The sequence below is a fragment of the Prenolepis imparis genome, unplaced genomic scaffold (genome assembly GCF_030444845.1).
Source record: "Prenolepis imparis isolate NDT839.2.m4 unplaced genomic scaffold, iyPreImpa1.0 SCAF_9, whole genome shotgun sequence".
In the NCBI taxonomy this organism is placed as follows: Eukaryota; Metazoa; Arthropoda; class Insecta; order Hymenoptera; family Formicidae; genus Prenolepis; species Prenolepis imparis.
The window spans coordinates 6,049,298-6,076,977 of record NW_028141167.1 but is presented as its reverse complement, the minus strand read 5'-3'; the positions used below and the strand labels follow the sequence as shown (position 1 = coordinate 6,076,977).

The 27,680-nt window shown below is 32.6% G+C and overlaps 6 protein-coding genes and 2 long non-coding RNA genes across 10 annotated transcripts in view; 3 read left to right on the top strand and 5 right to left on the bottom strand.

Annotated features, from left to right (window-relative positions):
- The first annotated feature begins 69 nt into the window (after nt 1–69).
- LOC145941186 (uncharacterized) lies at nt 70–3,347 on the top strand. Its single transcript, XM_083047122.1, has 8 exons — nt 70–204; nt 473–677; nt 1,260–1,593; nt 2,057–2,213; nt 2,386–2,600; nt 2,698–2,751; nt 2,842–2,951; nt 3,152–3,347. Exons 3-8 carry the CDS (start codon nt 1,543–1,545, stop codon nt 3,345–3,347), a joined length of 783 nt encoding a protein of 260 aa, XP_082903248.1. The 5' UTR covers nt 70–204; nt 473–677; nt 1,260–1,542.
- A 110-nt stretch (nt 3,348–3,457) lies between these two features.
- On the bottom strand, nt 3,458–11,165 carry LOC145941184 (uncharacterized). Of its 2 annotated transcripts, XM_083047118.1 has the most exons (9): nt 7,836–8,197; nt 7,495–7,646; nt 7,171–7,413; nt 6,556–6,756; nt 6,315–6,474; nt 4,234–4,623; nt 3,960–4,164; nt 3,693–3,848; nt 3,458–3,595 (listed from the first exon to the last, which is right to left on the bottom strand). In XM_083047118.1, the coding sequence occupies exons 2-9, from the start codon at nt 7,583–7,585 to the stop codon at nt 3,548–3,550; spliced, it is 1,494 nt and encodes a 497-aa protein (XP_082903244.1). In that variant the 5' UTR covers nt 7,586–7,646; nt 7,836–8,197; the 3' UTR covers nt 3,458–3,547. The 2 variants fall into 2 exon arrangements, with proteins under 2 accessions (XP_082903244.1, XP_082903245.1); XM_083047119.1 differs by lacking the exons at nt 7,495–7,646; nt 7,836–8,197 and adding an exon at nt 11,036–11,165.
- On the bottom strand, nt 10,243–12,674 carry Atg3 (Autophagy-related protein 3). Its single transcript, XM_083047121.1, has 6 exons — nt 12,324–12,674; nt 11,847–12,035; nt 11,528–11,770; nt 11,298–11,450; nt 11,062–11,189; nt 10,243–10,982 (listed from the first exon to the last, which is right to left on the bottom strand). Exons 1-6 carry the CDS (start codon nt 12,393–12,395, stop codon nt 10,820–10,822), a joined length of 948 nt encoding a protein of 315 aa, XP_082903247.1. The 5' UTR covers nt 12,396–12,674; the 3' UTR covers nt 10,243–10,819.
- A 118-nt stretch (nt 12,675–12,792) lies between these two features.
- Nucleotides 12,793–14,158, top strand: LOC145941187 (uncharacterized). Its single transcript, XM_083047123.1, has 5 exons — nt 12,793–12,953; nt 13,036–13,171; nt 13,276–13,433; nt 13,518–13,630; nt 14,019–14,158. The coding sequence occupies exons 1-5, from the start codon at nt 12,808–12,810 to the stop codon at nt 14,063–14,065; spliced, it is 600 nt and encodes a 199-aa protein (XP_082903249.1). The 5' UTR covers nt 12,793–12,807; the 3' UTR covers nt 14,066–14,158.
- A 408-nt stretch (nt 14,159–14,566) lies between these two features.
- On the top strand, nt 14,567–20,363 carry LOC145940310 (sodium-dependent neutral amino acid transporter B(0)AT3). 2 transcript variants are annotated; one of them, XM_083045258.1, is made up of 14 exons: nt 14,567–14,662; nt 15,633–15,891; nt 16,119–16,305; nt 16,379–16,494; nt 16,583–16,690; nt 16,770–16,853; nt 16,944–17,105; nt 17,179–17,289; nt 17,372–17,573; nt 17,640–17,842; nt 17,924–18,125; nt 18,209–18,368; nt 18,443–18,706; nt 18,799–20,363. In XM_083045258.1, exons 2-14 carry the CDS (start codon nt 15,709–15,711, stop codon nt 18,995–18,997), a joined length of 2,181 nt encoding a protein of 726 aa, XP_082901384.1. In that variant the 5' UTR covers nt 14,567–14,662; nt 15,633–15,708; the 3' UTR covers nt 18,998–20,363. The 2 variants fall into 2 exon arrangements, with proteins under 2 accessions (XP_082901384.1, XP_082901383.1); XM_083045257.1 differs by having other exon boundaries at nt 14,573–14,666.
- On the bottom strand, nt 14,644–16,959 carry LOC145940324 (uncharacterized). The gene is made up of 4 exons (XR_014425994.1): nt 16,837–16,959; nt 16,524–16,728; nt 16,223–16,437; nt 14,644–14,781 (listed from the first exon to the last, which is right to left on the bottom strand). It is a non-coding gene; the product is annotated as an uncharacterized LOC145940324 (long non-coding RNA).
- Nucleotides 20,364–21,558: 1,195 nt separating the features above from the next.
- Stub1 (STIP1 homology and U-box containing protein 1) lies at nt 21,559–24,202 on the bottom strand. The gene is made up of 4 exons (XM_083045274.1): nt 23,940–24,202; nt 23,422–23,620; nt 22,993–23,318; nt 21,559–22,900 (listed from the first exon to the last, which is right to left on the bottom strand). The coding sequence occupies exons 1-4, from the start codon at nt 24,054–24,056 to the stop codon at nt 22,658–22,660; spliced, it is 885 nt and encodes a 294-aa protein (XP_082901400.1). The 5' UTR covers nt 24,057–24,202; the 3' UTR covers nt 21,559–22,657.
- A 117-nt stretch (nt 24,203–24,319) lies between these two features.
- LOC145940323 (uncharacterized) overlaps nt 24,320–27,680 on the bottom strand; it is a 211,373-nt gene continuing 208,012 nt past the window's right edge. The window contains exon 11 of the long non-coding RNA XR_014425993.1: nt 24,320–24,443. This is a non-coding gene — a long non-coding RNA (uncharacterized LOC145940323). The remainder of the gene's footprint in view (nt 24,444–27,680) is intronic.

Below are 27,680 nucleotides of genomic sequence, written 5' to 3'. Positions count from 1 at the left end.
AAAAAAAACTAAAAAAAAAAAGGTTAGAAATTAAAGAGACACGACGTATGACGTATAATACGAAATTATTAAAGACCGATGATCTTATACGGAAAATTGGCTGAAAAAAATAGCTTCCTCAGTAACATCAGAGTGAAAAATGACACAAAAAATGCAATTATTCGAAGAAAAATTTTGTCACTTTAGATGAATACACATGTATATGTATGTACGAAATATATAATATATGTATATAAAAATTGGAAATTTAAATTTTATAGACAAAAAATTGGAAAAAATGCTTCTTATACAAGATGCAATGGTTATATTATATTTCTCTTTTTAAAAAGATGTAGAAGTATGAAATTTAAGAATTCTTAGTTTCCAAGATTTCATTTTAACATTTCGGAAACAAGTATATCATTTCTAAAACAATAATATAAGGTTATATTTTTCATAATTTCGTGAATTAAAATGACGATAAATTTTGCAGAATTCAAGTAAAATTTAAAAAACCAAAGCAAAAATTAGATGATGGCTAATCTTAGCTAGTGTGAAGTTTATCCCGCGTGAGAGGATATATGTCATCAAGTTTCCTGTCCGCGGTTTATACGCAAATCCTGACCGCATTTGCTGACCACAATGTGATGCAACATTGGTTAAATAGTATATCTGGATTCTTGGACTTCTACTTACACGTAATATATAATTTAGATAAATTATCAGCAATTTTCGCGGTAATTAGTATAAATTCTTAAAATTTTTCCCTTTATTTTTTATTCTCATCAATTTATATATATTATACATATGTATAATTTATATTGATTTTTCTTTTAATTTCTTTAAAAATAGACCGCAGCAAATCTTAATTGTAACATTGAAAAAAATTGATATATATAAAAATTATACAATAGTAATATAAAACTATGAGAAATTTTAAAAGTTATGGAGTAAAAATTTCAATCATATATGTATATATAAACATAGAGATAATAATGATAAAGAAGATGAGACTGAAAAATGTAAATGAAAAAAAAAAAATTCAATTATTTTAAAACTAATATCATTTATCGAAAATATTTTCATAATTTGATGAAGTAGTTAATTCTTTCTAATTCTTCGATTTTTGGTATTAATTTCGGAGGATTTCGCAGTTTTTCCTTTAATTTCTTCTTCAATTTCTTCTATGTTTATTATATATAATTTCTTTTTTACTAGCTAATTTTATTGCAAAAAAAATGCAAACGACCAATTTCTCTGACGCGATTTGATGATTCCAGATAAGTTGTCGGAAGCAGATAATAATGCAGCTGATAAGAGAAAACCGACATCAGCCTACAATCGGAAGTCGTCATGTATCCAAATCAGTTTAAGAAGTCCACGGAGAAAGCTACTTACAGTTTATTAACAAAAGTTGAATGGCTCAAGTTGAATAGGTCATGTTATTTGTATTCGTGTAGTATATTGATAGTTTGCACAGTTTATCTCATTCGTTTTGCAATTTTACATGTGTATTACATCGTGAATTAAAAAGAAAAAAAAAAGAAAAACAATTAGAAAACAATGCTGAAAAAATTTGCAACCATATTCTTGACGGAGGTCCTCATCTTACCGGTATGTCTGATATTTTTAATTATTTTAATCAAAGATTTAAGAAATCAAAATTTAAACACGTAGTCTATACTTTAAGCAAAAGGCTATTATTCATGTTTAATAATATTAAATGTGGTAAATAATAAAATATTCAATATAATATTAAATGTAATATTAAATATTTAATAAATTAAATAAAAATAAACAACATAATATTTAATGTGATATAAATAAAACTGGCGCAATCAGATAAGTGGTGAGCATCGAAAAATCAATCTCACCGATATGTAATCGATCTCAATTTATTATATACAAGAGATAAATTATATACAACCAATTATTCTTTTCCTAGAAAATAAAATATAATTCTTGAACTTATCAATCAAGATTATTGTCGAGATATTGTATTGATAAAGGAGAAGTAGAATTAAACTTTGTTGAATTCAAATAAAATAAAAAGTAAAACAAATTTCATTCATTTCAGATTGTTCTCGAGGCTCGCTTTTATCATAGGTACGATTTTTACAGACAGTATTATGATTATATTAATAGCGAGCGATTGAGATATCCAATGAAGACCTCCGAAGAATCGAATTACGATCATGATAATACAAAAAAAGAAATAAATTCGCGTTTTAAAGGTAATGTCATCAAAATATTACAAAACAATTATTTCGAACAATTTAATAATTATATTCGGCATTATAAAATTTACATTTTTTTTACTTACGATTTTTATAAAACAGATACATGTCTTTTTTCTTGTAATCTTCCGTCAAATGTAATATTTTTGTGAATATACTGGCTTTCTAGACGACAAGCATACGAACTCCGATAGTAGTTTTGTGTTTCCGAATGATGGGCTGCAAGTGCGAAATGATGGTGACATAGATGTAATCGGTCCAGTGGCGAATTGCGATCACAAGGAGCAAACCTTTTGCGAAGATGTCCCGAATTATCCCGAAGAATTTGTGAATCAAGCACTCACGAAGAATGTCAGCCTATTACATTACGCGTACGAGGATGTTGTTAGTAAACCGATAATTATGATTTATTCTTGTATATAATTAGCAAAACATAGACAAATTTTATTCTCTCTAAAAAAATTTTTTTTTCCATCAATAGTTAGAAATTGCACCGCGAACAGATACCAATGAAGATCAGCTTTGTGTCTCTCTGGTAAAATTATCTTTAAATTATTATGATTAATTCTTAACGCTTGCTAGTTAAATTTTTTAAACGGTCCTTGAAAACGGTGTAAATTTCTAGGAACGAGTAATTCATCCAGAGACGGGCCAAAACTTAAAGAATGAATGGCGATACATCCTCCAATCAAACCAGTCGAATTTTTATCAAGGTGTGCGAATCGAAACTTGCATGTAAGTATTCTACAATGAGAAAAAAAACGTTATAAAGATTTGACAATTTTTCAATATTTTTAATATATATACATATACGTATATATGTATGTATATATTCACATGTATAATATAAATTAAATAATGAGTATAAAATAGTTTGTCAGTAAGATGAAAGTAAGATAGAACGTGAAAAATGACGTAATATATTCTGTTTTTAGGGAAGAAAATACTAAATGCAGGCTGATTGACGGCTTTGCTGAGGGGTACATCACAACATGCAAACAGAAATACATTTATCGCGAGTTGTCAGCTATTTCCGACAACGGTACGATCATCCGTGATTATTTCCGCTTCCCTGCGAGTTGTTGCTGCCACGTTGAGTTAAATCCCGGCGGCGAAGATATCAGAACGTGAATATAATATCAGCTTCAGAGAACATTTCGTCCTCGAATTACGCAAAAGTACACGTATAAGATTATTAGTTAAAAAAATATTTTATAGATATGTGTGCAGATATTTTTGAGCAATTTTCTAATCATGGGAATAATTAGTTGGCTATCGCTTAGAGTTTAATTGCGGCGTAAAATCGAAGAGGATGATTGCTCTCATTCATATTAAGAACTTTGTAAAACATTATATGCTGAATAAGAAATTCTGATGATCTGAAAGAGAATAAAAACAATAAATCGATATAATTATGTTAAAATTATTAAAAATATTTTTAATATCATTAATATTGCAATGTCATCTCTCTTTTACCTTCATAAAAGATTCATTAGATAAAGTAACTATATAGCCGCTAGTTATCTTTATCGGTTTCTTAGATCGTGTGATTATCAGTAAGAGAGTCTTCATTAAATCAACGGGAAGTATCGGCCAGTCCATCTCATAAATGGCACTGCCAATTTCAGAACTCTGTGTGTTTAAGAATAGGCTACTTAAATAACGACTGCATATATAAAAGTCCAAAATTAATCGAAAAAGATAAAGTTTTAATAGATTAAAATTTTTTATCACATATTCGACCTTCAGTGTCACTTCGTTGCCGAACCAGCAGTACAAATAGATCTGCGTAAGCATGCAACCGAGATACGACAAGCTCCATGCGAACTCGAGACTCAGCAAGCTCTTCGTCGACATTTTATAGATGCTAAGACAGAGCACTGTCGAACTTATGGAAAATTGTACGAGGATCATCAACGTGAATACCGTATTGATGCGTTCCGCGAATCTGCCAAATTATTCGTTCAATACGTACGTTTTTTTTTCCTCTTCCGAATAAATTCTAATAATTTCTTACCTGTACACGTAGCGATGATGATGGACAAGCTCGCGGACGAGGTTCTGTTCTTGCGCCTTTAAAGTCTTCTTCGAGGTGCTGGATTTCCGAGCCTCTCGCAGCAAATCCGGCAATATGCGAGCGCGATGACATAGTATGTCCAGCTGAGCACAGGTCTGGATCATAAAGCCGGAGATGAGAGTCTCGTGAGCGACGCTGGCGTTCGCGCAGACCATCAGTCCAATGGTTTGATGCAGAACGGTAGCCCAATAGACAGCAGTCGACGAGATGTCATAGGGCACCCAGTCAGAGAGCGGTAAAGTCCTGGTGTTGGCAAAATGCCGGAATTGAGCAATCGTGGCGAAGAAGACGGCCGACTCGTTCAATATCTCACAATAGATAGTAATTGTTCTAAAAAAAAAAAAAAAAAAATAAGGTCTATGATAGTATATTTAAATAGAGATTAATTACATTTTATAATACATAAGAGTTGTAAGAGTTTATAAGCATTTGGTCCATTGTTTTAGATTTGATTTGATTTATGGATCTTTAATTTTTTCATTCTTTCAGCTCTTCGGGATCTTTGTCTCGCGTGAAAAAAATTATTTCAAAGATTATACATAAATTCAATTTTACAAAGTTAAATTTAATTACGCACTTCGCATTATAATCGAATTTCCGTTGGATATTTATCTCGTGATTGTCCCTGGGTACACAAATGTCCGTCAGCAACATATCAGTGAGACCGATGATCTCGTCCCGGCGAAGCACCAGGTTCAATACTTTGCAGCTAACGCCGAGCACCGACAAAAACAGCGAGAACTTTTCGATGAAGGCCTCAAGATCCTCGATCATGAAACAATCGACCAAACCGCAAAACGTGAATGAGTAAAGAAGAAAAATCATCACGACGGAATAAACATTGTACGCCCAGTATTTGATGGGTGTCAGGTTGACGGGTCGCCAATAACCGGTATACGTCAAGAGAGCGAACGATAAGGGAAGAGTGTGCATTGTTTGTTTAAAAGTCTAGAGAAAATACTTCAAGGTCTATAAAAGGTCTCGATAAAAATGCCTCTTGCAAGACGATGTTCTGAAGAAGCTATTTTATTGCAGCTTCTGTTTCTTCGAATCAATATTTTATATTATATATCGCTTCCCTATTCTCTCGCACAAAGAATTACCTCGACTTTTATTCCAGATAATTCATGCATAAATAAGTTTTACTAATCGCTACAATTGAGACAATACTAAGTAAAGACCATTTATGCTATTAGAGTCGTAATAGTTCCGCCTTATCATCAATCTTTAAAAATAAACGTTAGCGTAAATATGTATTTCATTGTTACGATCGATATAGATTGATCTACGAGTCTTGAACAATAGAGAACGATATATATTTTTGAATCTATACTTAAACTTCTCAAATTAACCATCAATTTTCTGTAAAAAAAAAAAATTAAATTTGAATTACGAGAATTGCGCACCTGTGTAATATAGTCGAGTTGACTATACAATTAAATTGCAATATTAAAAAGAATATGCCGCAAGATCTAGGATAGTGAACCCTCATACTAATGGGAAAAAAAACTAATAGTGCATTGTCCTCTGCGACGCACGTATATTACATTTATAACATATTAATGAACAATTGAGCGCAATGAGTCTTTTATTTCTTGTATACGGCTAATTATCGCTGTTATTATTCTACAGTTTTCTTCCGTCACATACAATAACGGTCTTTCTATTCAATTTTTATTTCCGACACAATATCAATAATTGTTGCATCACTACCCAGCAAACACAATTTTATATCGCGCTGTATTTTTGTAATATCACTGCAATTTTTTATAAGTAGGAAATTATACAACTAACGTAAATGTAACGAACACGTTATATTACTTGTTGTTCCGTTTTACTATAACAATGTTACGGTTATATCTGTGTTTGCTGGGATGGATGAATCCCTTTCTCGTGTAAACCGAAAGGACTATGATTGTCCGTCACTAAATAAACATTTCTTTGTCTGTAAAAAAGAAAAAGACAAAGATAATATTTTTTTCTTAAATTATTTTTAAAGTTTAAATTTTTTTTTTACTAACGCATTGCTTGGTGTGCCATATCCCATGATGACTCGTGTGTTATTAATACATTCGCCGGAAGAAAAATGAGATAACGAAGGACACTCCACGCCCAGGAAGGCCGATTCATTGATCAGAGACTCGGCATAATATCTCCAGGAACGATGATGACTGCAAAAATCTTAAATGACAACAATTGAGATGTGAGGCTTAATAATTTTAATTAATATCCAAGTTATACATCTAGTAAAGAAATATATACCTTCTTTGGTGTAGAACGTAGTGTTGAACGGACAGCCAGGCTGTACACGTTGACCTCCATTTGGGAAAAAGTCCACTGTGCCTATAGTCTTAGCAATACCGTAAAATTTATAATCTGTGTGTATAATATCTACGAAACGAGCGTCGGAAGACCTGAGACAAGGCTGGAGAAAATTGAAAAGGGGACCAGCAGGATCCAATCCTGTAACAATAAGGAGCCCTTTATTTAAGTTTTTGTACATACCGCGTTGCCCTATAGTTCAATACTTATTAATATTTGAATATTGAGATTTTAAAGCAGCAAATTTATAAATTTTATTATTTTTTAATAAAATAAATATTTTATTTATAATTTCAAAAAGAGAATCAAATTCTTATATTTATTTTATTTAAACATTAATGTATATTAATAAATACTAATCATAATAATATATTAAAGGCTTTTTTTGAATTCTATTATATATCAAAGATTTTTTTATTATTGCAAATTTATATGAATTATCAACATATTTCAAAATAATATATATATATATATTTAAAGATATATATTAATACTGCACTAAAGCAATAATATGTAAGCGATATAAAATCAAAATAAAAAATAATAAAATTTTACCCGTAATCCTAGGAATCTGAAAACTGACGTTTCTACCAATGTAGCCAGCAACTTGGCTCCCTAAAGAGTGTGCCACGATGTGTAGCTTTTCCGAATCAAAGCCTGATTCTACCATCTTATTAAGAATCATCGTGAGAACGGCTGCAACACGAGGAGCGTTTCTCACAGCTTTCATGTACGAGTCGCTCACCAGTTTACCGTAATCCACTCCGATGATGTTGTGGTCATTTCGTTTCAAGTAAGCTGAGAAAAGACAGAAATATAATTATAATAATAATAAATTATAATACTTTTTTTAAGTAACTATTCGCCGTTGAAATATACCTTGCACTATCGTTTGTACGCTTTCTTTCTCTAAATGTTCCGTAAAGCCGTGAATATATAATACTGTCGGCTTATTGTTGTATTCGAACATTCGAGATAGGAGTGCATTGGTATTCTTTAGAGAATAATCGACGTATTCATTTATAGTAGTTCTGAATAAAATAAATATTTACATTAATATAAAAGTAAATTTTTATAGAGATTTATAGCGATTTTATCTCCGTATCAAAAAAGAATTGATCGTTGCAAGAATTCAATTAATTTATCTCGCATTGGAATTTGATTTCAAGACGATGAAAATATGATAAGAATGACCGATGCGATGGTATAAATATAAATACCCAATGTATTTACGCAGAAAAATGCTATCAAGATCTTTGGTAGATTCTCCACCTATGAAAGAAGATTTTATATTTTATATCAAATATTTTTTTTTGTCGCATTTTATATATATATGTATATATATATATATAATGCGTCATAAATTTCCAAAACCATCTATTTCTGAAACATTCTATATATAAAGAACAATTTAAACAAGAACAACTTTAACAAAGAAAAGAGAAAATGCATAATAAAAATTTCTTTAATATATATATGTATATTAGCTTCAAAAAACACTACTATTGTTCTTAATTTATATAATTGAAAATCATTAAAGAAAAGATAATATGATATTATTTAATATTTAATGCATAATAACAGTATATTGTATTTTCTATATTATACCAGTAATAAAACAGTATATTGTATTTTCTAATAACAGAGTATATTGTATTGTCTATATTAAATATATTTATAAACTGGATTAAATGTATTGTGAGGCCGATATTTACCAATTACAGCTACGTATATTGTAATGGCAATGACAAATTGTTGAGAAGTATAAATAATCATCATTGCAACTCTAAGGATACGTTCTGTCGAATGAAAAAAATTTTTGGTCTTCGAGCTTTCGATTTATCCTGCGTACGGCAATATAAAGAGTTAAAAGTCGTTAATATATGCGTTCTTAGATTTACGAGACATCCGGTTATCCAATATCGCCGACAGCTTTCTTGTGCAAAAAAGTAATGCGCGTGTCAAGCAGCAAAGAGATACGATTACCCTTCCTGATGGAGAGTTTAATGCGCTAAACGCACGAAGCGAAAATATCGCGTTCGAGAGAAATTGCGCGATTATTATAATTACTAAATAATTATTATAGAATAAATGAGTTATATACATACACTGAGAGAATTTTCTCTTAGAATTTACCCTGAAAATCATGGTAATTGTGGGACAATATGGTATGGAAAGAATTTTATGAGAATTTCTCTGATTAATATTTATCACAATAAAAATAATATCTGTCACAATAAAATATAAAACATGTTTGATTAATTTTACTAAACTGCATAGTAATAAATATTAATCAATAGCAATAAATATTAATCAAAGAAATTCTTATAAAATTCTTTCCATACCATATTGTCCCACAATTACCATAATTTTCAGGGTAAATTCTAAGAGAAAATTCTCTCTGTGTACAAACGAAACAACACTTGTTAAAACAGTAAATAATTATAAACAATAGTCACCGAAATACAATGTCGCTTCACTAGTAATTTTTAAGCAAATGAATTGTTAAAGTTACTCCTCATATATATATGTCATTTTATTCTGACGAATTCAGGAATGCAAATGTTGCAAATGCACGCGATTGCAACATTTTAAACAACATAACTTAATATTCCAGCACTTTATTTGTGTGTATACAGGGTGTCAGTTCTTGAAAAAATAAATTTAAAAAATATTTGCCATTTTTCATTCCAAACAGTAGTTCTTGTGATAAAAATATTTAAAACTGGCCAATTATAAATTACGATTAAATGGAAGCCTGAAACACGTGCTCATTAACACTAACACTATCGACGCGATTCACGGACAGGCATCCGTTTAATCGTAATTTATAATTGACTAGTTTTAATCATTTTTACTTCAAAAACTACTATTTGGAATAAAAAATGGCAAATATTTTTAAAATGTATTTTGAGAGAACTTTCTTATTATGATATTTTGATTCGCGAATTTCTGTGTGTATATATATTTATATATAGCTTATGTTATCATAACATTAATTATATATTTATCATATTTTATATATTTTGCTGCTTTATTTAAATTACCGAGATATTTTAGAAAGATAACATTAAATAAGAAATTCAAAAATATTATAAGCATTATTGCATTAACGATATGTAGAATGAATCAATTGAAAAAGATGAGGCTTTAGAGAATAGTATTGTTTTTTAAAAAATATATACGTATCTTTCAGAAAAAATGTTTACTAATTGCTCGTAAAATAAAGAGTGCGACAGGGTACCATATAAATTAATATTCATGTTAATTTGTGTACTGGTAAATTTATGGGAATGTTACGGATTATCAGAGTAACTGCAAGTAATTATGTGTATCTCTGATATGCGAGGAAACAAAGCATGAAACTGAAGTTTAGATTGAATTTTAATCGCTCTTATTTCGCACACTTGCGCGCGAGTCGTTACTTCGAATGATATAAACTTCGCAAATAAATCGGTCACATACAGGAGTACTATTCGTAATATTCCAATTTATTTTCGTAATAATCAACTATAATCGAATTCGATAAATATTTAAGCTTTTGTTTTTTTGTAAATAATAAGCTAACAATTAACTTAATTTTATTAACATATGTGAAATAGGAAATTATTTTTATATTTCTCTGTATTGGATTCTTCGTTGCCTTCAGTGTAGCCTTTATTCTTTACTTATTGTCTAACAGTTGTCAAATAATATTTTCATAATTCACTTTCATTTTGCAATGTAAAAAAGGGTCTTGTGGTCCGTTTACTTAAAATTGATCACGAGTATATAAACGGATCCCTTTAAATGCTGAACGTTTGAGATCCGTGCAATGTAATATTTTTGGATTTTCGGGAGTGGATGTTTACATAGGATATTAGATTTTTTTTAGATTTATAATCATGACTTCCTTCTGGATCCCCAAATTCAAACTACATTTAGGCCACGTTCCATTTGGCAATCGCAATACTTGTGACATCATTTCATTGTTCACCATAACAAAGACATATAGCATCACAATTGTCAAGTGGAATGAAGTCTTAATTGCACATTCTTGGATTCTTATAATTTCGAATATCCTTACGATCTTCGTATTTACGATGAAAAGCGTAGTAAACATCGATATACATATATATCCCGCGTATCCACTAAATATAGTTTGCAAGCGATTTATATTAATCACAATATAACGTAAGTAATTTAATACTAGTGTGATACACATTTAACCGACTGCGTTTAGCATAAAATTTTGCGTATAGTCGTATTCGATTGTCGGTATGACGGATTGAACAAACTTTAAAAATATTATAAGATACATATGCACCCCCAATTCTCCGCCCCCTTCCATTACCGTCTCCATGATTTTTTTCATCACTTCCGCGTGCCTATGTAAACAGTGAACCGTTCAATTAAGATTGATGAATAAATTTTAGATTACCTTTTTTTTTACTTTCTCCATTTTACCTGCAAGGATGAACTGAAGCCATAGGAGGACCAGGTATATGTGGATGAGTTTCCATTGTAACTGTCTTTTTAGCATGATCTTGACTAACATCTTCGTACATTTCTTCTACGTTAAGTGATTTCCGGTTCTATAATGCAATCAAAAGCATTAAATGTAATAAATAGTATAATAGACCTTACAAAGTAATAATTCAAAGATTTAAAATTTGGGATAAAAATAAATACGCGCATTTTACCTCATTGTATCCGAACAACCATAATCTAGGCGTTTGATAGTATTTATCATATGTAATGTATAAATCATAAGTGCGGGTACGAATAATTTCTCCCTCTGTAAACGAGTCTCGTTTCTCTTGACCAGCTTTCTTGGTACTTTCCGTCGCCGTGTGCTGTAATAAAATTGTTTTTCATGATCTTAAAGAAAGGTTTTGGAAAATATTTCTTCCTCTGCAAATTTGTCCTTTACCTTATCCTGTTCATCCAGCATTCCACTAATTTCAAAAGCTTCCATATCAGCGGCATCCTCATCATCCTCGTCTTCATCTGCATTGTCATGAGTTTGAGATGGCTCTTCCAATGTCTCCTCCAGAGACATTTCCGTTACTCTCTCATCCAGGCCGGCAACACTAGCGTAATGATGAGTATCTACCCATCCACCTTCGGGATCGTCTGCTTCTATAATACATTCTTGCTCGTTACTATACTCCATCTACAAATAAACAGTAAATAATATTATTATATGTGAAGAAAAAAATCATACATTATACTTTCAGTCGTGATATTACTTGTTTACACCGACGTGTGCAGGGAACGTTACGAGTAAGCAGAAATTGCTTGCCCTTTGGTAAATAGGACTTTGCTCTGTCCTCGTCACCGGTAGCCCATTGCCATGTTGGACAATGATGCACTAAATGGTCCCCAGCTGCTACAAATTCCTCTGGTGTCAAGACACCTGTCTCTCGGAACTTGCTCTCCTTAAAATCAGACAATTTCATATATGATATAAATATGATATAAATAATAAATGCAAGATATCCAATAAATCATATCTTTTGACGAGGAGAAAATTCCACAAAGAGTAAAAAATATAGAATAAATCTCTCTTTCTATTAATTGCCTGGTTTCCGACAAGAAAGTTATTTTGTATTTCTTGCTTGTTGTTTTTATAGAAATCACCCTGACCAAAATATCTAATCGACTCCGATAAGCTACTGATATCCCGTGAGCGAAAATAACAAAAAAAGATAGGACATGAAAATTACCTTGAGCACCGGTGTCAAGTATTCGGCGACGCCCAACGCGGTGCCCTTCACCGAATTTATCACACTTTGCATTATTGACGACTATAATAGGTGTCCCTTGCGTTCGCTAGAATGTCAGAGAGAGAGATAACCCCTACACGTAGTATATGGGTGGTAGATGCTAAGAGAGTGAAAGATGATATTGTTCAGAGATGTCTAGCCATTTCGGTCCGCGACGAGGATTCCTTTTCGCGTGTCAAATCGAGTCACCTTCTGTTTTTTCAACTTGCCGGATCGATTTGCACAGAGTTGCACGCAACCTCGTTGATGTGACAGGTATGACCACGGGAAAATATCATAGATCATAGAGCGTAAAATTAATATAGATATAGGGTAATCGATGCTAGAAAATCGCCCGCGGTGAAACAGTGTCGCCAACAGTTGAAATAATGAACTAGATTAACATTGGCAGACCTTTCGCCTTCTAACCCAACCTAACCCCGATATGTCACGGGAACTTCACGCGTGTCTTGTTCGATATTTTGCACGGTTAGAGAAGCTGGATGACAAATGGAAAGAATTATCGGGGAAAGCTGAAAGGCCGCTCGAGGCTCTCGCTAATCAAGCCGAACAACTTGGACATGTCACGAAGTGAGTAAACGATCAATAACTTCGTCGCTCATTGACGATTTCATCGCAGGTTTATTAATGAGAGATGACGCGATTGTTGCAGCGTAAACACAAATGAGACAGAGAATAGCGTGGACGAAGAGACGCGGGAAAGATTGATATTCAAAATCCTTATGGGCCTCGAAGATGAAATTGCGCTTCTTTCTGATATCTTGACGCAATTTAATGACGCCAATCAAGTGTATATCTTTATCTATAATTCATAATATAATTAAATAAAAATAAAATGAAAATATAATTTAATACAGTAGAACATAATCTTTAAATTTGATTTTTTTTTAAGGATTTGAAGAATCATTTGATCAATTTGGAAAACACCAGGAGTCAAGTATCTTTAAAGGATGAAACGATGCAAGAATTAATTAAAGGAACGTCTTATCGACCAACGCTCAATTTGCTTCTACAATGGGCCGTGGAAGGTTTCCAGTTTTATCATAACATGTACATACTTGATATTTTAATAACAGAATTAGCGCTTCTTTAATCAGTTCAGTATAATTTACTATAATTTTGTATGCACATTAGGTACCTTCGTATAAAGGATAGCATGAAATCGATCGATTACAAAACGGAAGAGACTATTGACAATTTAATTTCTTCCTTTGTAGAAGAACAACGCGAGAGGAAGAATATAAATAGTAAATATATCTTCCTTCATCTTTTTTTTTGCATCCTACAGAGTTATTAAATATGTTCGAGATATGATTGAAAGATATAAATAAGTAGTTGTGGTTTTAATCTACTGTCATTATTTATACTACTATTTGATTTTCACCACGCTTACTTTTGTTATTACTTATAACTTATAACAATAATAAAGTGAGCATTTTATATATATTTTATATATATTCTACTCCGAAATAGCGATCGAATAAATGATATATATATCATTTATTCGATCGATATTTTGGAGTAGAATATATTAGTCTATTCTATTGTTAATAATTCCGTTTCGCTTAAACATTCGATTCCAATTATTTAAATATTATATATAGAAAGTCTTAATAAAGATTGTATATGTTTCAGAGATACTCGCTTTTACGCAATTCCTAGCTAAGGAGACTCTTCGTTAAAAAAACAAAAATATATGAACAAAATTGTAAAGAAGCATAAAAAAACTAAAGAATATTTTATGGAATTTATAACATTGCGTGTAGGACTATTTTTATAATAAATATTTTTTTACAAAAAGTAAACCAATTAATGACTCCATACGTAGAAGATAATGAAAATTTATATTACCAAATACTTTCATTTTTCTTTAATTAAAATCACACAATTATCGATGCATTATTATCCTAAAACTTTTCTCGTTTCAATTTATTGCATCTATGTAACAGTATGATTTTTATTATTTTTTGTTATATATATATATTTTAGAAAGTTTTATGATTTACTCTTTAAACTCCAAGATAACGTTAAATTATGATCTACCTTTCGTTTTCTTCCTTTCGACGGAAAAGGGCTCGCGCGCGATTTCGCAAGAGAGTCGGAGTGGCCGAAAGAGAGGAGTTCGAGGCGCCGGCGCTAGCTATTGATTCTCTTCAAATACCGTGATTTTCAAAAGTTACTATCACCAGCACATACACTCACCAGGGGTGTCACCAGTGGCGAACCGCTCTTCGACCGCGGACAAGGTCCTCGCGCGTTTCCTCCTTTGGTCCCGGCAGGTCGGTAAGGATTCCGCTTTCATCGGTTTCTGTTTGCGGCTGAAGCGCGATGAACGACCGCATCTCTTCAGGCATCTCTCCCCTTGTTGACGGACGTTTCCCCGAATAGAGCTGTCGCACTTAAACGAGGGAATTCAGGCTTTCTGTGTCAATCGCAAATTACATACAATGAAGTGAAATACTCGCGTGCGCGCCAGGGCGTACATATATAATCGTTCGATTAAAACGGAGAGGTTTTTTTACACATATCTGTCGAAGCTGTATGTCTTTATTTTAATAAAAAATTGATCTTTTCTCTCGCACGATTGCGTATAAAATCTGATAAGATTCGCATCTGTGCGCCCCAGCAAGAACGTGCATCTACGTCAAAGTAAAAATCAATTTTCAGTGAAGTTTCCAATCGATTTTTTTTATATATACATACGTAAGAGTTATGTACATAAGTTTTTCTTTATGTAAGAAGGACACGTGTATGTCTAGAAAACATATCCTTGTAAAGTGTGATGGACACCTGTGTGAGATAATATATACTTAAATATATACTTATATATATATATGCATATATATATGTATATACGAGTATATATATATTGAATCTAAGAAGCTGTCGTATGTACATATGATGTAAACAGTTGTATGTGTAATAAGAATAATAAGAAATTAAAATGGATCAATTGAATGAGCTAAACGAATTTTTCGGGGAGAGAGAGCGTAATAATTAAATTTTAATATAAATTTTTGATATTAAAAACACATATATGTTTATATATATTATAGATTATATCATAGATATTAATTATGTTATATTAATTTAATATTAACTTTTTAAAAATATATTTCACAATATCTATATCTCTTATTTTCAAAGTTTTTCATTGTGCAATTTACCAACCATTTTGCTTCGCGTTCTTTTGCGCTCTTATATTTTATCTTCGTATTTAATCATTCTAATCTTAAATTCTTTTTTCAGGATGGAGCATCTAAATCTTTTTGTTTGATTAGAAAGAACCGGATTTGAAAAGGATTAAAACGGAAACGGAAAAGATATGGCGAATACGGCTCATCTCGTCCGCCGGCAAAGTTCCCGCGATCTCAAGCCTCAGAAAAGCGTCGATAAGCTCGAGATGAAAGAGATGCGTGGTAGATTAATGGTGGATAATCGAAAGAACGTTGCCACTGCCAATTACGGAGCCACCAATGTGGCCTTCGAAGATAGCAGTCCTAACAAGGTACCTCTGCCTATTTGATTCACTTTTACATAGGACATCGTGAATTTGACCTCATTGATCTTTGTTCCTTGTCTTGTTAACGTTATCTTGGAATTTAAATCATAAAACCTTGTAAAATGTATTAAATATAAAAAAATAAAAACCATACTGTTATATAGATACAATAAATTGGAACGAGAAAAAAGTTTTAGGACAATAATGTATTGGCGATTGTGTGATTTTAATAGAGCAAAACAGGAAACGGTCCGGACTCCGGCAACAACGACGGCAAGGCGATTTTCCGGCCGGAAGCGGGCGAAGACGAACGCGAAAATTGGGATAGTAAACTCACATTTCTCCTGGCGACCGTAGGATACGCAGTGGGCCTTGGAAACGTATGGCGGTTCCCTTATCTGGCTCAGAAGAACGGCGGAGGTGCGTTCGCTTCGCTCAAGTTTATTAGACGCTCTCTAGCACAATCGTAAGCATGCTTTCTAATGTCCACCAGGTGCTTTTCTAATTCCTTATTTCGTGATGTTGGCCATCGAGGGTATTCCTATATTTTATCTGGAATTGGCAATCGGCCAAAGATTAAGAAAAGGTGCCATTGGCGTATGGAATCAGGTGAATAGAGAAAAAAATCCATAAATTACCAATTATATCAAAAGCAGAAATTTTTGATGATGAGTTTTCTATCGAATGTTTCGAAAAGGTATCCCCGTATCTGGGCGGTATTGGAATCAGCAGCGCCATAGTCTCCTTTAACGTGGCCCTTTACTACAATACCATTATCGCCTGGTGCCTCTTCTATCTCGTTCAGGTAAGAAAGTCTATAATTGATGTTTCATTTCATCGCATCTGTAACATTGAAATAAAAATTTTGAAATTTGTGTCCAAAGAGTTTCCAGTCGCAATTACCTTGGGCGGAGTGTCCCAATAGATACTTTCCAAATGGATCTTACGCACCTGAACCCGAGTGTTTGGTAACGTTGAAATTTATGGCGATATAAATTATATCTTATTGTCCGCGCGTTGAGTTTGCCATCGTACATAACTGAAGAATCGGCCAACAGGTCAGCAGCCCGACGCAGTATTTCTGGTATCGAACCACCCTGATGATATCCAAGGATATCAATACGCCGGAAGTGTTCAATTGGAAAATCGCTTTGGCGCTTGTTGTTGCCTGGATCCTCGTCTACATGTGTATGATTAAGGGTATCGCATCCTCGGGCAAGGTACGATAGCTTTCCCAAAAATTAAATGTCATTAATTATCTCCTCTTCAAATTAATTATTCTGCCTCTCTCAGGTTGTGTACGTAACCGCTACGTTTCCGTACATCGTTCTAATCATTTTCTTCTTCCGGGGCGTGACATTGAAGGGTATGTCGGACGGTGTGCGGCATCTCTTCACGCCAAAGGTACATCGCATCAATTACATACAATCTTCTATAAGTCGTATTTCTTTCTTTATAATCGCCTATTATATATTCTCTATTTCAGTGGTACACGTTGACCGACCCGGTAGTCTGGTTAGAGGCTGGAACGCAAATCTTCTTCTCTCTAGGCCTAGCTTTCGGTGGTCTTATAGCGTTCTCTTCGTATAATCCGGTGAACAATAATTGTTATCGCGATGCAATTATGGTCAGTTTGACGAATTGTTTCACTTCCATGTTCGCGGGAATCGTCGTCTTTTCGATTATAGGTACGTGCAAACTCTTTCCTCCGATATTTTCTTATTTTTTAAATCTATAATCCCGAATTTCAACAGGATTCAAAGCCACCATGGTTTATGAACAATGTTTAGCGGAAAGAAATAGCACGTTAATAAGTATATTCGGCCAAGCCGAGAAGATACCCCAGGATATTCCAATCAGCGGCACACTGTTGAACATCACGAACGGCAACGGATCACTGGACAACTTGATAATGCCGGAACTACCCGAGTGCGATCTAGAAAAAGAATTGGATAATGTAAGTTGTGAAGATGAACTCTTTTCTGCGTCTGTCGTCGCGTAAATCATATATAAACAACGATAATTACAATGATTACAGTCGGCATCAGGCACAGGTTTGGCTTTCATCATCTTCACCGAAGCGATCAACCAGTTTCCCGGCGCTCAATTCTGGTCAGTGCTGTTCTTCTTGATGTTGTTTACGCTAGGAATCGATTCTCAATTTGGTACTCTGGAGGGTGTCGTCACCAGTATCGTCGATATGAAGCTCTTCCCGAATTTAAGAAAAGAAATTCTGACAGGTAAATTTCACAGCGATAAATAAGAAGAAATACTCCAATCTGAAAGAAGTTACGGATAAGAATAAACTTGATTTCGTACGCAGGTGTGATTTGTTTGGTGTGCTGCACGATCTCGATGGCCTTCGCTCATGGAGCTGGAAGTTACGTTTTTGTGCTGTTCGACAATTTTAGCGGAAACTTTCCATTGCTTATAATTGCTTTCTTCGAATGTATAGGAGTGTCGTATGTCTACGGTTTGAAGAGGTAAGTGTTCTTGAACTCTTCAAGATTTCAGATCAGAAATGCATGTATTGCGGTGCGTTGCGATATAATTACAGATTTGCCGACGATATCGAACTGATGACCGGCAATCGGCCTGGTCTCTATTGGCTGATATGTTGGAAGTATCTCAGTCCACTGGCAATGTTAAGTATCCTGGTCGCGTCCTTCGTCGAGATATTTTTCGAAGGAAGCGGCTATCCGGCCTGGGTGACGAGTAAAGGCGTCACGGAGAGACATGAATGGCCTGTCTGGGCTCTAGTTCTCATCGCCATTCTCATTCTCACCTCCGTTTTATGGATACCCGCAGTCGCTCTATGCAGGTTGGCATTGATCTTAATTAATGTTGAATGAAAAAATCATGTATCTTGTTTTATTTTGCATCTGACATTAAATCCTCGATCATTCTTTCCAGATACTATGGAATCCTCATCATCGATGACAACGAAAAGGCCTGGTTTCCCGCGGCGGATCTAAAAGAATTTCATGGAATTGTGCCACACGAAGTAACGGCGGCCGAGACGCTGCTGTTTTGCATCAGGAGCGACGGTTCTGAAGGATTTTGTTGTCCTACGGATGGTCCTAGCGACGATGAGGACGAGGATCTCACCTAGGATCGATCTTTGATCGCGACGCGCGTTTCCGTGGATGATCTCGCTTCGAGAAACGCTTTACTTTATCCTGTGACGACCATCTTCGACTGCTTGCTGTTTGATCAAAAGTGGCTGCAATCCATTTTGGTGGAACCTGGTCGAATTGTAGTCAGCGCATCTGCGTGGTAGGATCTTGTCTATTGTGTCAATTAACAATATAAAAGCTTCGGCGGTAGGAATCGTTTCTTTATAATATAAAGACGGAAATATATTCGAATAAAAAAAAGTTTTCTTCCAATCAAGTTTTTAGATGTCAGATTTAACACTTATTAGATGTCAAATTTTCTTTCATAGTATTTAAAAATTCTGTAATTAAAGGAAAAAAGTTTTCTTCTGGAATTTAAATATCCGATAACATTGATGCAAGTGGAAATTTACTTGAGAATATTCTTGAATGTATCTCCGTCTGAAAGATATAACCGTTTGCAATTTTGTTCGAGTTTTTTAAATGACATTATAACAATGCGAAACTTCGCGGATAATGAAGAATATTAGACAACAATCTATATACACGTTTTCGAGCGAACGACACAATCGCGCATCGTGTGGACGGAAAAGATAGGTGATCTTTCCGTGCGAAAAATTACCTGTTATACGAGTTAACAATGAAACATTTACTCTTTAGCGATTGCGAATAACATCAGATTTAATAAGATTAGCGGTAGGAGCCGTCCAGTGGACTTGGGTGACTGTACCCGAAACATTATTCTAGGTAGATAGTCTTGGATCAAAGCATTTGGATCCTTCGATCTATGGATATTTGAAGATTCGAAAATATTTCGAGAATTGATGGATCTAAAGATTTAATGAGATTATTAAGCACTTAAAGATTTAGGAACAACACAAGTAAAAAAATAAAAAAGTATCCAGATATTTAAAAACACAAGGTAGAGATCTAAAAATTCACAGGTATATCAAGATATACAATAATTGTCCGAGAAAATGAGATCTTTCCAAAGATCTAAGGATCCAGGAATCCACGGTTGATTAGGCGGATGAATGACGTGACAATAATAAATTTAGGATAAGAAGACTAAAATTAATGACAATAAAATAATTGGACTAAATTATGCTTGACAATAATATTAACGTTGCGCATTTAAAGATGCCTGGATTGCGAAAAGGTAATTCAACCCGATAAAATTGGTTTCTTCGGGCGAGGAAAGATAATCATCATCCAGGCCACGTAGGTTAAACAATTAACGATTAGTTCCACGTAGGTCAATTATTATTTTGATTTTAACTCTGTTATGCATCAAAATCGACCTGTGACAAAGTATATTATGAAAAAATAGATTATATATATATATATATATATATATATATAAAAGTAAACTATTATATTTCAATGAAAGAAGCCAGGACTAGGTCGAATTTGAATATTCTATGGCTATGGAATTCTTCCTGTTCGCACTCCTTTGCGACAATACTCAAATGGCCTGATATCTTCCAGTGATATTTTAAACTCTTAACTCTTTGCACTTTGAATAATTTTCCGTATTAAACTAATAGAAAAGAAACAAATATCATTATATTAATTTATATAGCAAACGTTGTTGTAATTTAACAGTTAAATTTCCTGTAACAATGTATGACAATATAAATTTTAATTTCTCATGTTACTGAATGTATAGATAATTAATGAGATTTTATAACTACATGTTGAAATAAAATATTCTAGTGCAGAGAGTTAATGAATTAATGACTAATCGGTTGTGGAGTATTCGCCTAAAACGTACAAATGTAATGCGGACAATAAGTATAGTAGAATTTCGTTTCCTCAAGTTATCTATTAGTAAGCCTAAGCAGAGGAAGATAATTGCATTAGCAATCGTTAAGCAAGCAACTAATTAATTAAATAATAACAATAGATATCATCAATTAAATAATGACAGAAATTGTCATTAGTTAATTAATGATAAGAGACAAACCATATCTTAATATCATATCATTTGTTATAATGTATGTACTAGTTTTCTATCTCGCATACTCACTCAATCTCTATTGGCAAAAGAAAGAATCTTAGGAGTCAAAATGTATTTTATATCTTAATTCGGAATTATCTTTCTTTGACTATCTTTTAATGAATACTCTCCTCTCTGTACGTTTTTGCAATTAAAAATTAACACAATCTTTTAACAAATAACTCTAAAATTTTTAAACATAATTGGCAATTTTTCGAATTCACTCATTGGAGTGAATTAAGATGAATTAAAAGAAAACTAAAAATATTAAAAGGAGAGACGTTGAAACAATTCATTTTCAGATGATTGCTGCAGTTATCATTGGGACTATAGAGAGAAAATAATCTATCTTATCGGACTTTTGTTAACCATATATATTGTCGATGTAGCTTGCGCAATAACTCAAAACAATACACCGACGGCGGACGGTAATAATTGTTATTATTATATACGATTGCGACGATTGCGATACATATATACAATAATATTGCGTATACGTAAAACTGTACATATATATATATACATATATAAATATATTGTTGTCAGTTGAATGTTAAAATAAATACCTTGAGTGGATTTAGATTGCTCTTCACTATTAATATTTTAATCAAAAGTATATTTTTAATAAACGATAATATAGTATAAACGAGATAATAAAAACACGCGCGCACACAATTTTAGTAGTAAAAAATAAATAATTTTTTATGTAGGATAAATCAAGAATTAGATATGAACGCTTATTATTCTGTTTTTAGTGCTAAAGATTTGAATCAAAATTTTTTAGTTTTTAACTTTGCAATTTCAGTTTCAAGCTTTTATAAAATGCAAAATTATTATGAAAATTTCAATTTTATGATTCAAAACTGTTAATTATAAAATAAATAAATCTATATGCAACTAATTTTAACTATAAATATAGTACTCTCACAGAATTATTCTGTATGAGTTTTATATATAATCCTTATTTTAATTAATTATTTACTAATATATTTGCGCTCAATAATAATAACTTTCACATATGGCGTATTCCAGAAAAATATTTAACAGTAATAAGATACAGCTAAGATTTTCTCGTTACAAAATTGTTATTTGGAGCCCTCAAAATCCGCTACCTTTTAAGCAGATTTGTTCCCTTTTTAAGAACTATTCTTAAATCTTGTCAACCACTTATCTATAAATAATAATGATACAAAAATAGGAGCAAATAAGATAAGCCTTCTTGCAGATTGATATTTTATATATATATATAATATTTCACTGTGATAACAGTAAAAACTTATAACAAAAAAATTTCTTATAAATAAAATAAAAAAATATTACTTTGTTCTAACAATTAAAATAAAAATTTAAGAAAAAAAAAGCCTGAATATTTGAGCTTACTTGTTCAAAAGGAGAATAAGTCGTAAATCTTCTAATAGAAAGATGGAGAGCGGTCTTTAGAAGCGAAGCCACGGTCTCTTCTAGCAAAGTAAAAATTTCTTTTGTAACGAGAAAACAATGTACTCAATCTATATGTATATACTCTACTACTTTACATTCTCTTGAGATTTTTTTTCTTTAGATATTCTTCTATAAATTTCTTTATCAAATATTGAATTCTTTTCTTCCATCGCCATTGCCTTAACTTAAATCTATGGCAGTAAACTATGTATTGACATCAGTAATGCAAGGCCCATTCGTTTTCCTGCAGGAAAGTATCGACAACTTCCTTCATTGCTAAGTTTGGAATCAATTGATCTTGCGTAAGACGCACACGCGTGACTGGATCGAAATGACCTACCCGTTGAAGATGCTCCTCGATATCCTTTCGTTCATATGTGATTCCACTAGGTGTAATTACTGGTTCTTGCAAGATCTCAAAGCTGATTTTACCGCATAAGAAGTCGGGCACTTCTCTTTTCTGCAAACAATTTGTACATAGTAACATAAAATATCATAGAAATTAATACAAAAACTCGTTGTAAAAGCAACAGAAATTAAATAAAAACAAACCCTTCTCCTGTCGTCGACCTTGGCAAAAAGATCATTGAGTCGCGATATGCAAGTATCTCTCTTCTCCTCGATCTCCTCTTTTCTTCTAGCAAATTCGGTCGAACTTGCTTCAGTGTCAGAATCCTTTGTCGTCTCCTGTTCTTGTAGAGCTGCTAAGTTACACTTTGCATCATCTACAATTAGCTGACTCAAATAAGTTTGGAGTTCGATGTCTTGGGCAATCCTCTGTTCCTCCCTGACTTGAAAACGACGTTTACGTGCCTGTCGTAGCACACTGGTGATGTCGTCACCATAATTTAGCTTCTGCTCCTTTGCCAAGTCAACAGCTGCATTGTTTCAGATATTTATAATTTTGTATTATGAATCTATTCTTTCCTTCTCTTGGAAAAAAAAAAAAATAAGAATATGTGTGTCTGCTTTGTTATGTACCTCTCTGCAAATGTTTTACAGCTTCATCAAAAAGTTCCAACTCCAGTAGAGCGAGGCCTAGGAAAAAGTGACCTTTCATCAAACAAGGATCTATATCTAAAGCCCGTCTACAATCCTTGCACACGGATTCCCATTGTTTCAATTTCAAGTGACACAGTGCTCGATTTGTAAAATACAACGCTTGGTCTGGATTCTTTATCTGCAGCAAAAATAAAGAAAAAATGATTATTTGTTGTGCAAAGTTATTCTTTTTTTTTACTCAAAGATATGATAAAACTATTAGAATATTTTGAAATCTCCCTCGTTTCTGTCGAATTTTAGTACAAACTTCGGACGCTAGGTGCAGCATCAAACTGCCATTCGTCGACAATTCGACAAACATTGCATGTGATTCATGATTCAAAACAAAAAATGCCTGCTGCGTATCTAACAACTGGTGTAAACAACCGAGTAGACGCACGAAGGTGCGCAATAATTTAGAATTGCAGCAGTATGAAGTATGCTTCAATGTCACTCACAATCGCCTTCGTATAGCAATTGGCCGCGTCCTCGTACTTGTGCAGATCGAAGAGACGATTCCCCTGTTCCTTCAGCTCCTTGTCGGACAGGTTCGCCGTCGAATACATCTTACTCATGATGGCAGCCGATGATCACGTCGCACTGCATGCACGATCGAATCGATTACTCCCGATGAAAGTTGTTAAAGTACCGAGGAACCGAGTGCGATAGTCTTTATCTAACCTCTAAACGAACACCAGATGATCATCTTTGTTTCGTCGAGTCATCGACTTTGATCGACTCGACGCGAGTCTAGAGGGGAATGTGCTTGCAGTTTCAGCGCCATTTTGCGGAGGATCGAAGAACCATAAATTTATCGACAGTTGCTGAAGTTTTTTTACCGACGCATTCTAATTCGAAATTAGAGCATACACATACCTTTCTAATGTAATTTGATACACCTTGCCACAGATCTATTTGCGCGGGAAGCATCGGCAAGTGCGCGGGAAACATCGTCAATATCTCTGCAAGTGCAAGGTACGAGACATTATACATAGTGTTTATATATTATGTTTATACATATTGTACATGAATTTGGCGAAATAGGCGATGCTTGGTGAGTAAATAAACATTTTACTGCATATAATTATTGCGCGATTATTTTTCACGTATTATGTGAGACTGAAAAGTTCATGTATCATATTCACTTAACCGCAAATATTTCGAGAGAAATAAAAAACCTGATATCCTCGTTATACATATGGAAATCGTTACAGATTACTTAATCGTTATTTACATAACAATATGGTAAAAAATGTCAGGGTTGAATAATTTCAGAGGGATAATAAATTAAGACGTCCTCTCTCTCTCTCTCTCTCTCTCTCTCTCTCTCTCTCTCTCTCTCTCTCTCTCTCTCTCTCTCTCTCTTCTCTTTAGTTTGAGTAAACTTCAGATTTATACGTTTAATAAATCCGCGTATTAAAATAACGGGCGCGTTTATTCGGCGCTCGATATCGCGTCGGCGTAATTTGTCAGCCTTTCAGTTTGATAACAATATGGATTCGATATCTACATAGTATTAAGTAGAGACTCGGGTGTAAGGCTCGAAACTTCGTAGCGCGGCTGGTCGCGGGGGGAAAAGGGAGGTAAGAGATTGTGACCCAGTTCGTTCGAGACTTCAATTCCGTATTCTTCTCCATACGGGAATAGAAGTTCCCGCCACCGCGGCTTCTTGATGACAAATTGGAATTAGAAGTAATCGCGTTAGTTGTTAACGAAACTCGCGGGTTAATCGAATCTATCTGACTGAATGTTCGACCGATCGAAGACCGGGGTCTCTTCCCCCCGCGTGGAGAAATTCAGGGCTGGGTGCAAGCGCGATCGGGGGAACCGGAGAGAAACGGCCAAGATTTATTAGACATTTGAATTAGTTCGCGCGCTATTAATCCCGGATTGTACGACGATGCCTCGTCCATCGGTCTAGACCTGGGTCTCTGGTCGTCATCAGAACTAACCAGTGAACTACACCACGCCATTAACGTCAGGGTTCTCGTCTGGAGGCTATTAAGCGTGTCCATTTAGATTACAGCGGATTACAATGTGAATCTGCAGATCTTCATCGATGTTAGTGCAGTGGCTTTGAATTTTCGCAAATTCATTCGTGATATTATTTAGGAAAAATTGATTTCAAAATGTATAAAAAAAATATACTTGATTTCATGACTCTAATAGGATATACTTTCTAAAAAAGGCAGTCGATTCTCGCAAGTATTGTTGCCTCTTTTTCGTGATGCTGATCGATTATCTCAATTCGCGTTGTGTGTCATAATCGAGCGGCTAGAATATAAAAATAATATTCTTTACAAATATAACGTACAACGCGAGTCGAGATAGCCAATCAGCACCACGAAAAAACAAATTAACATAAACAATTTAATCAGCTGATTTCTGTCAAAAATTATTAATAAAGCGTTAATTTGTTCATTAAATTTTAAAATAATAATATTTTAAAAATATTAAAATAGTAATATGTTGTAAATAATATGTTATAATGCCTTTCTGCGATTAATATTTTTTGACAGAAATCAGCTGATAACTGTCAAAAATATTAATCGAGTTTAAAGTATTATAACATATGATATTTAAAACATATTAGTTTAATTTTTATAATAACATATAATTTTAAAATTTAATTAGCAAATTACCGCTTTAATTAGTTGATTTCTGTAAAAAAATATTATTAAAGCGTTAATTTGTTAATTAAATTTTAAAATAATATATTTAAAAAATTAAAATAGTAATATGTTTTAAATAATATGTTATAATACCTTATTCTAGATTAATATTTTTTGACAGAAATCAGCTAATAACTGTCAAAAATATTAAGTGAATTTAAAGTATTATAACACATTATTTAAAACATTATTATTTAAAACATATTATTATTTTAATATTTATAACATATTATTATTTTACGATTTAATTAGCAAATCAATGCTTTAATCAGCTGATTTCTGTCAAAAAATATTATCAAAACGAAAATTTGCTAATTTAATTTTGAAATCATATATGTTATAAAAATTTAAATAAAATGTTTTAAATAATATGTTAATACTTTAAACTTGATATATTTTTGAGTTATCAGCTAATTTCTGTCAAAAAATATTAATCGAGAAGAAGGCATTATATGTAAATTTTTTATTGTTACTTGTTATATACCTATATATTACAATAATTTAATTTTTAACACAAATTCTTTTTTAAAACATTTTTCGTGTCTAAAAACATTTTTTGTGTAACATTTTCTTAAGTATTTGTTTTAGTAAATAAAGATTTAAAGATTGAATATTAAAAATAGCCAAAAAATTGAATTAAAAATATAATTAATATTTAATGTAATTATTATTTTTTTAAATATTAATTATTTTAGACACTTTTATAATTTGTTAATATTTGTATTTTGCAGATCAACATGTGCACTACAACTCCGCTGCTGTACATAATATCGGTGAGTCTTAATTTATTCTTTAATGGGCTAATTTTACAAAAAATACACAGAGAGAATTTTCTCTTAGAATTTACCCTGAAAATCATGGTAATCGTAGGACAATATGGTATGGAAAGAATTTTATGAGAATTTCTCTAATTAATATTTATTACAATAAAAAATAATAATAGCTATCATAATAAAATATAAAATATATGTTTGATTAATTTTACTAAACTGCATAGTAAAATTAATCAATATATTTTATTATGATAGCTATTATTATTTTTTATTGTAATAATTAGAGTATTAATTAGAGTATTAATTAGAGAAATCCTCATAAAATTCTTTCCATACCATATTATCCTACGATTACAATGATTTTCAGAAATTCTCTGTATATTTTTCAAAAACAATGATATAATAGTTAATACATAGAAAGAATTTTCTCTTAGAATTTATCCTGAAAATTATAGTAATCGTCGGACAATATGGTATGGAAAAAGAATTTTATGAGAATTTCTTTGATTAATATTTATCACAATAAAAATAATATGTATCTATTACAATAAAATACAAAATATGTTTGATTAATTTTACTATGCAGTTTAGTAAAATTAATCAAACATGTTTTATATTTTATTGTGATAGATATTATTATTTTTATTGTGATAAATATTAATCAGAGAATCTCATAAAATTCTTTCCATACCATATTGTCCCATGATACATGATAACCATGATTTTCAGGGTAAATTCTAAGAGATAATTCTCT

Bases quoted from the DNA above. Each gene is read 5' to 3' on its own strand.
- LOC145941186 (XM_083047122.1), top strand. From the start codon at position 1,543: ATGCTGAAAAAATTTGCAACCATATTCTTGACGGAGGTCCTCATCTTA. The intron at 1,594-2,056 runs GTATGTCTGATA...CATTCATTTCAG, and splicing joins CGGAGGTCCTCATCTTACCG to ATTGTTCTCGAGGCTCGCTT. The intron at 2,214-2,385 runs GTAATGTCATCA...CTGGCTTTCTAG, and splicing joins AATAAATTCGCGTTTTAAAG to ACGACAAGCATACGAACTCC.
- LOC145941184 (XM_083047118.1), bottom strand. From the start codon at position 7,585: ATGTTCGAATACAACAATAAGCCGACAGTATTATATATTCACGGCTTT. The intron at 7,414-7,494 runs GTATATTTCAAC...GTCTTTTCTCAG, and splicing joins CGTACAAACGATAGTGCAAG to CTTACTTGAAACGAAATGAC. The intron at 6,757-7,170 runs GTAAAATTTTAT...TTATTGTTACAG, and splicing joins TCAGATTCCTAGGATTACGG to GATTGGATCCTGCTGGTCCC.
- Atg3 (XM_083047121.1), bottom strand. From the start codon at position 12,395: ATGCAAAGTGTGATAAATTCGGTGAAGGGCACCGCGTTGGGCGTCGCC. The intron at 11,451-11,527 runs GTAAAGGACAAA...ATTTTATTACAG, and splicing joins TGCTGGATGAACAGGATAAG to CACACGGCGACGGAAAGTAC. The intron at 11,190-11,297 runs GTAAAATGCGCG...ATTGCATTATAG, and splicing joins GGTTGTTCGGATACAATGAG to AACCGGAAATCACTTAACGT.
- LOC145941187 (XM_083047123.1), top strand. From the start codon at position 12,808: ATGTCACGGGAACTTCACGCGTGTCTTGTTCGATATTTTGCACGGTTA. The intron at 13,172-13,275 runs GTGTATATCTTT...TTTTTTTTTAAG, and splicing joins AATTTAATGACGCCAATCAA to GATTTGAAGAATCATTTGAT. The intron at 13,434-13,517 runs GTACATACTTGA...TATGCACATTAG, and splicing joins TTCCAGTTTTATCATAACAT to GTACCTTCGTATAAAGGATA.
- LOC145940310 (XM_083045258.1), top strand. From the start codon at position 15,709: ATGGCGAATACGGCTCATCTCGTCCGCCGGCAAAGTTCCCGCGATCTC. The intron at 16,495-16,582 runs GTGAATAGAGAA...TGTTTCGAAAAG, and splicing joins CCATTGGCGTATGGAATCAG to GTATCCCCGTATCTGGGCGG. The intron at 18,369-18,442 runs GTAAGTGTTCTT...ATATAATTACAG, and splicing joins TATGTCTACGGTTTGAAGAG to ATTTGCCGACGATATCGAAC.
- Stub1 (XM_083045274.1), bottom strand. From the start codon at position 24,056: ATGAGTAAGATGTATTCGACGGCGAACCTGTCCGACAAGGAGCTGAAG. The intron at 23,621-23,939 runs GTGAGTGACATT...TTTTTGCTGCAG, and splicing joins ATTGCTATACGAAGGCGATT to ATAAAGAATCCAGACCAAGC. The intron at 22,901-22,992 runs GTTTGTTTTTAT...AATTGTTTGCAG, and splicing joins AGGTCGACGACAGGAGAAGG to AAAAGAGAAGTGCCCGACTT.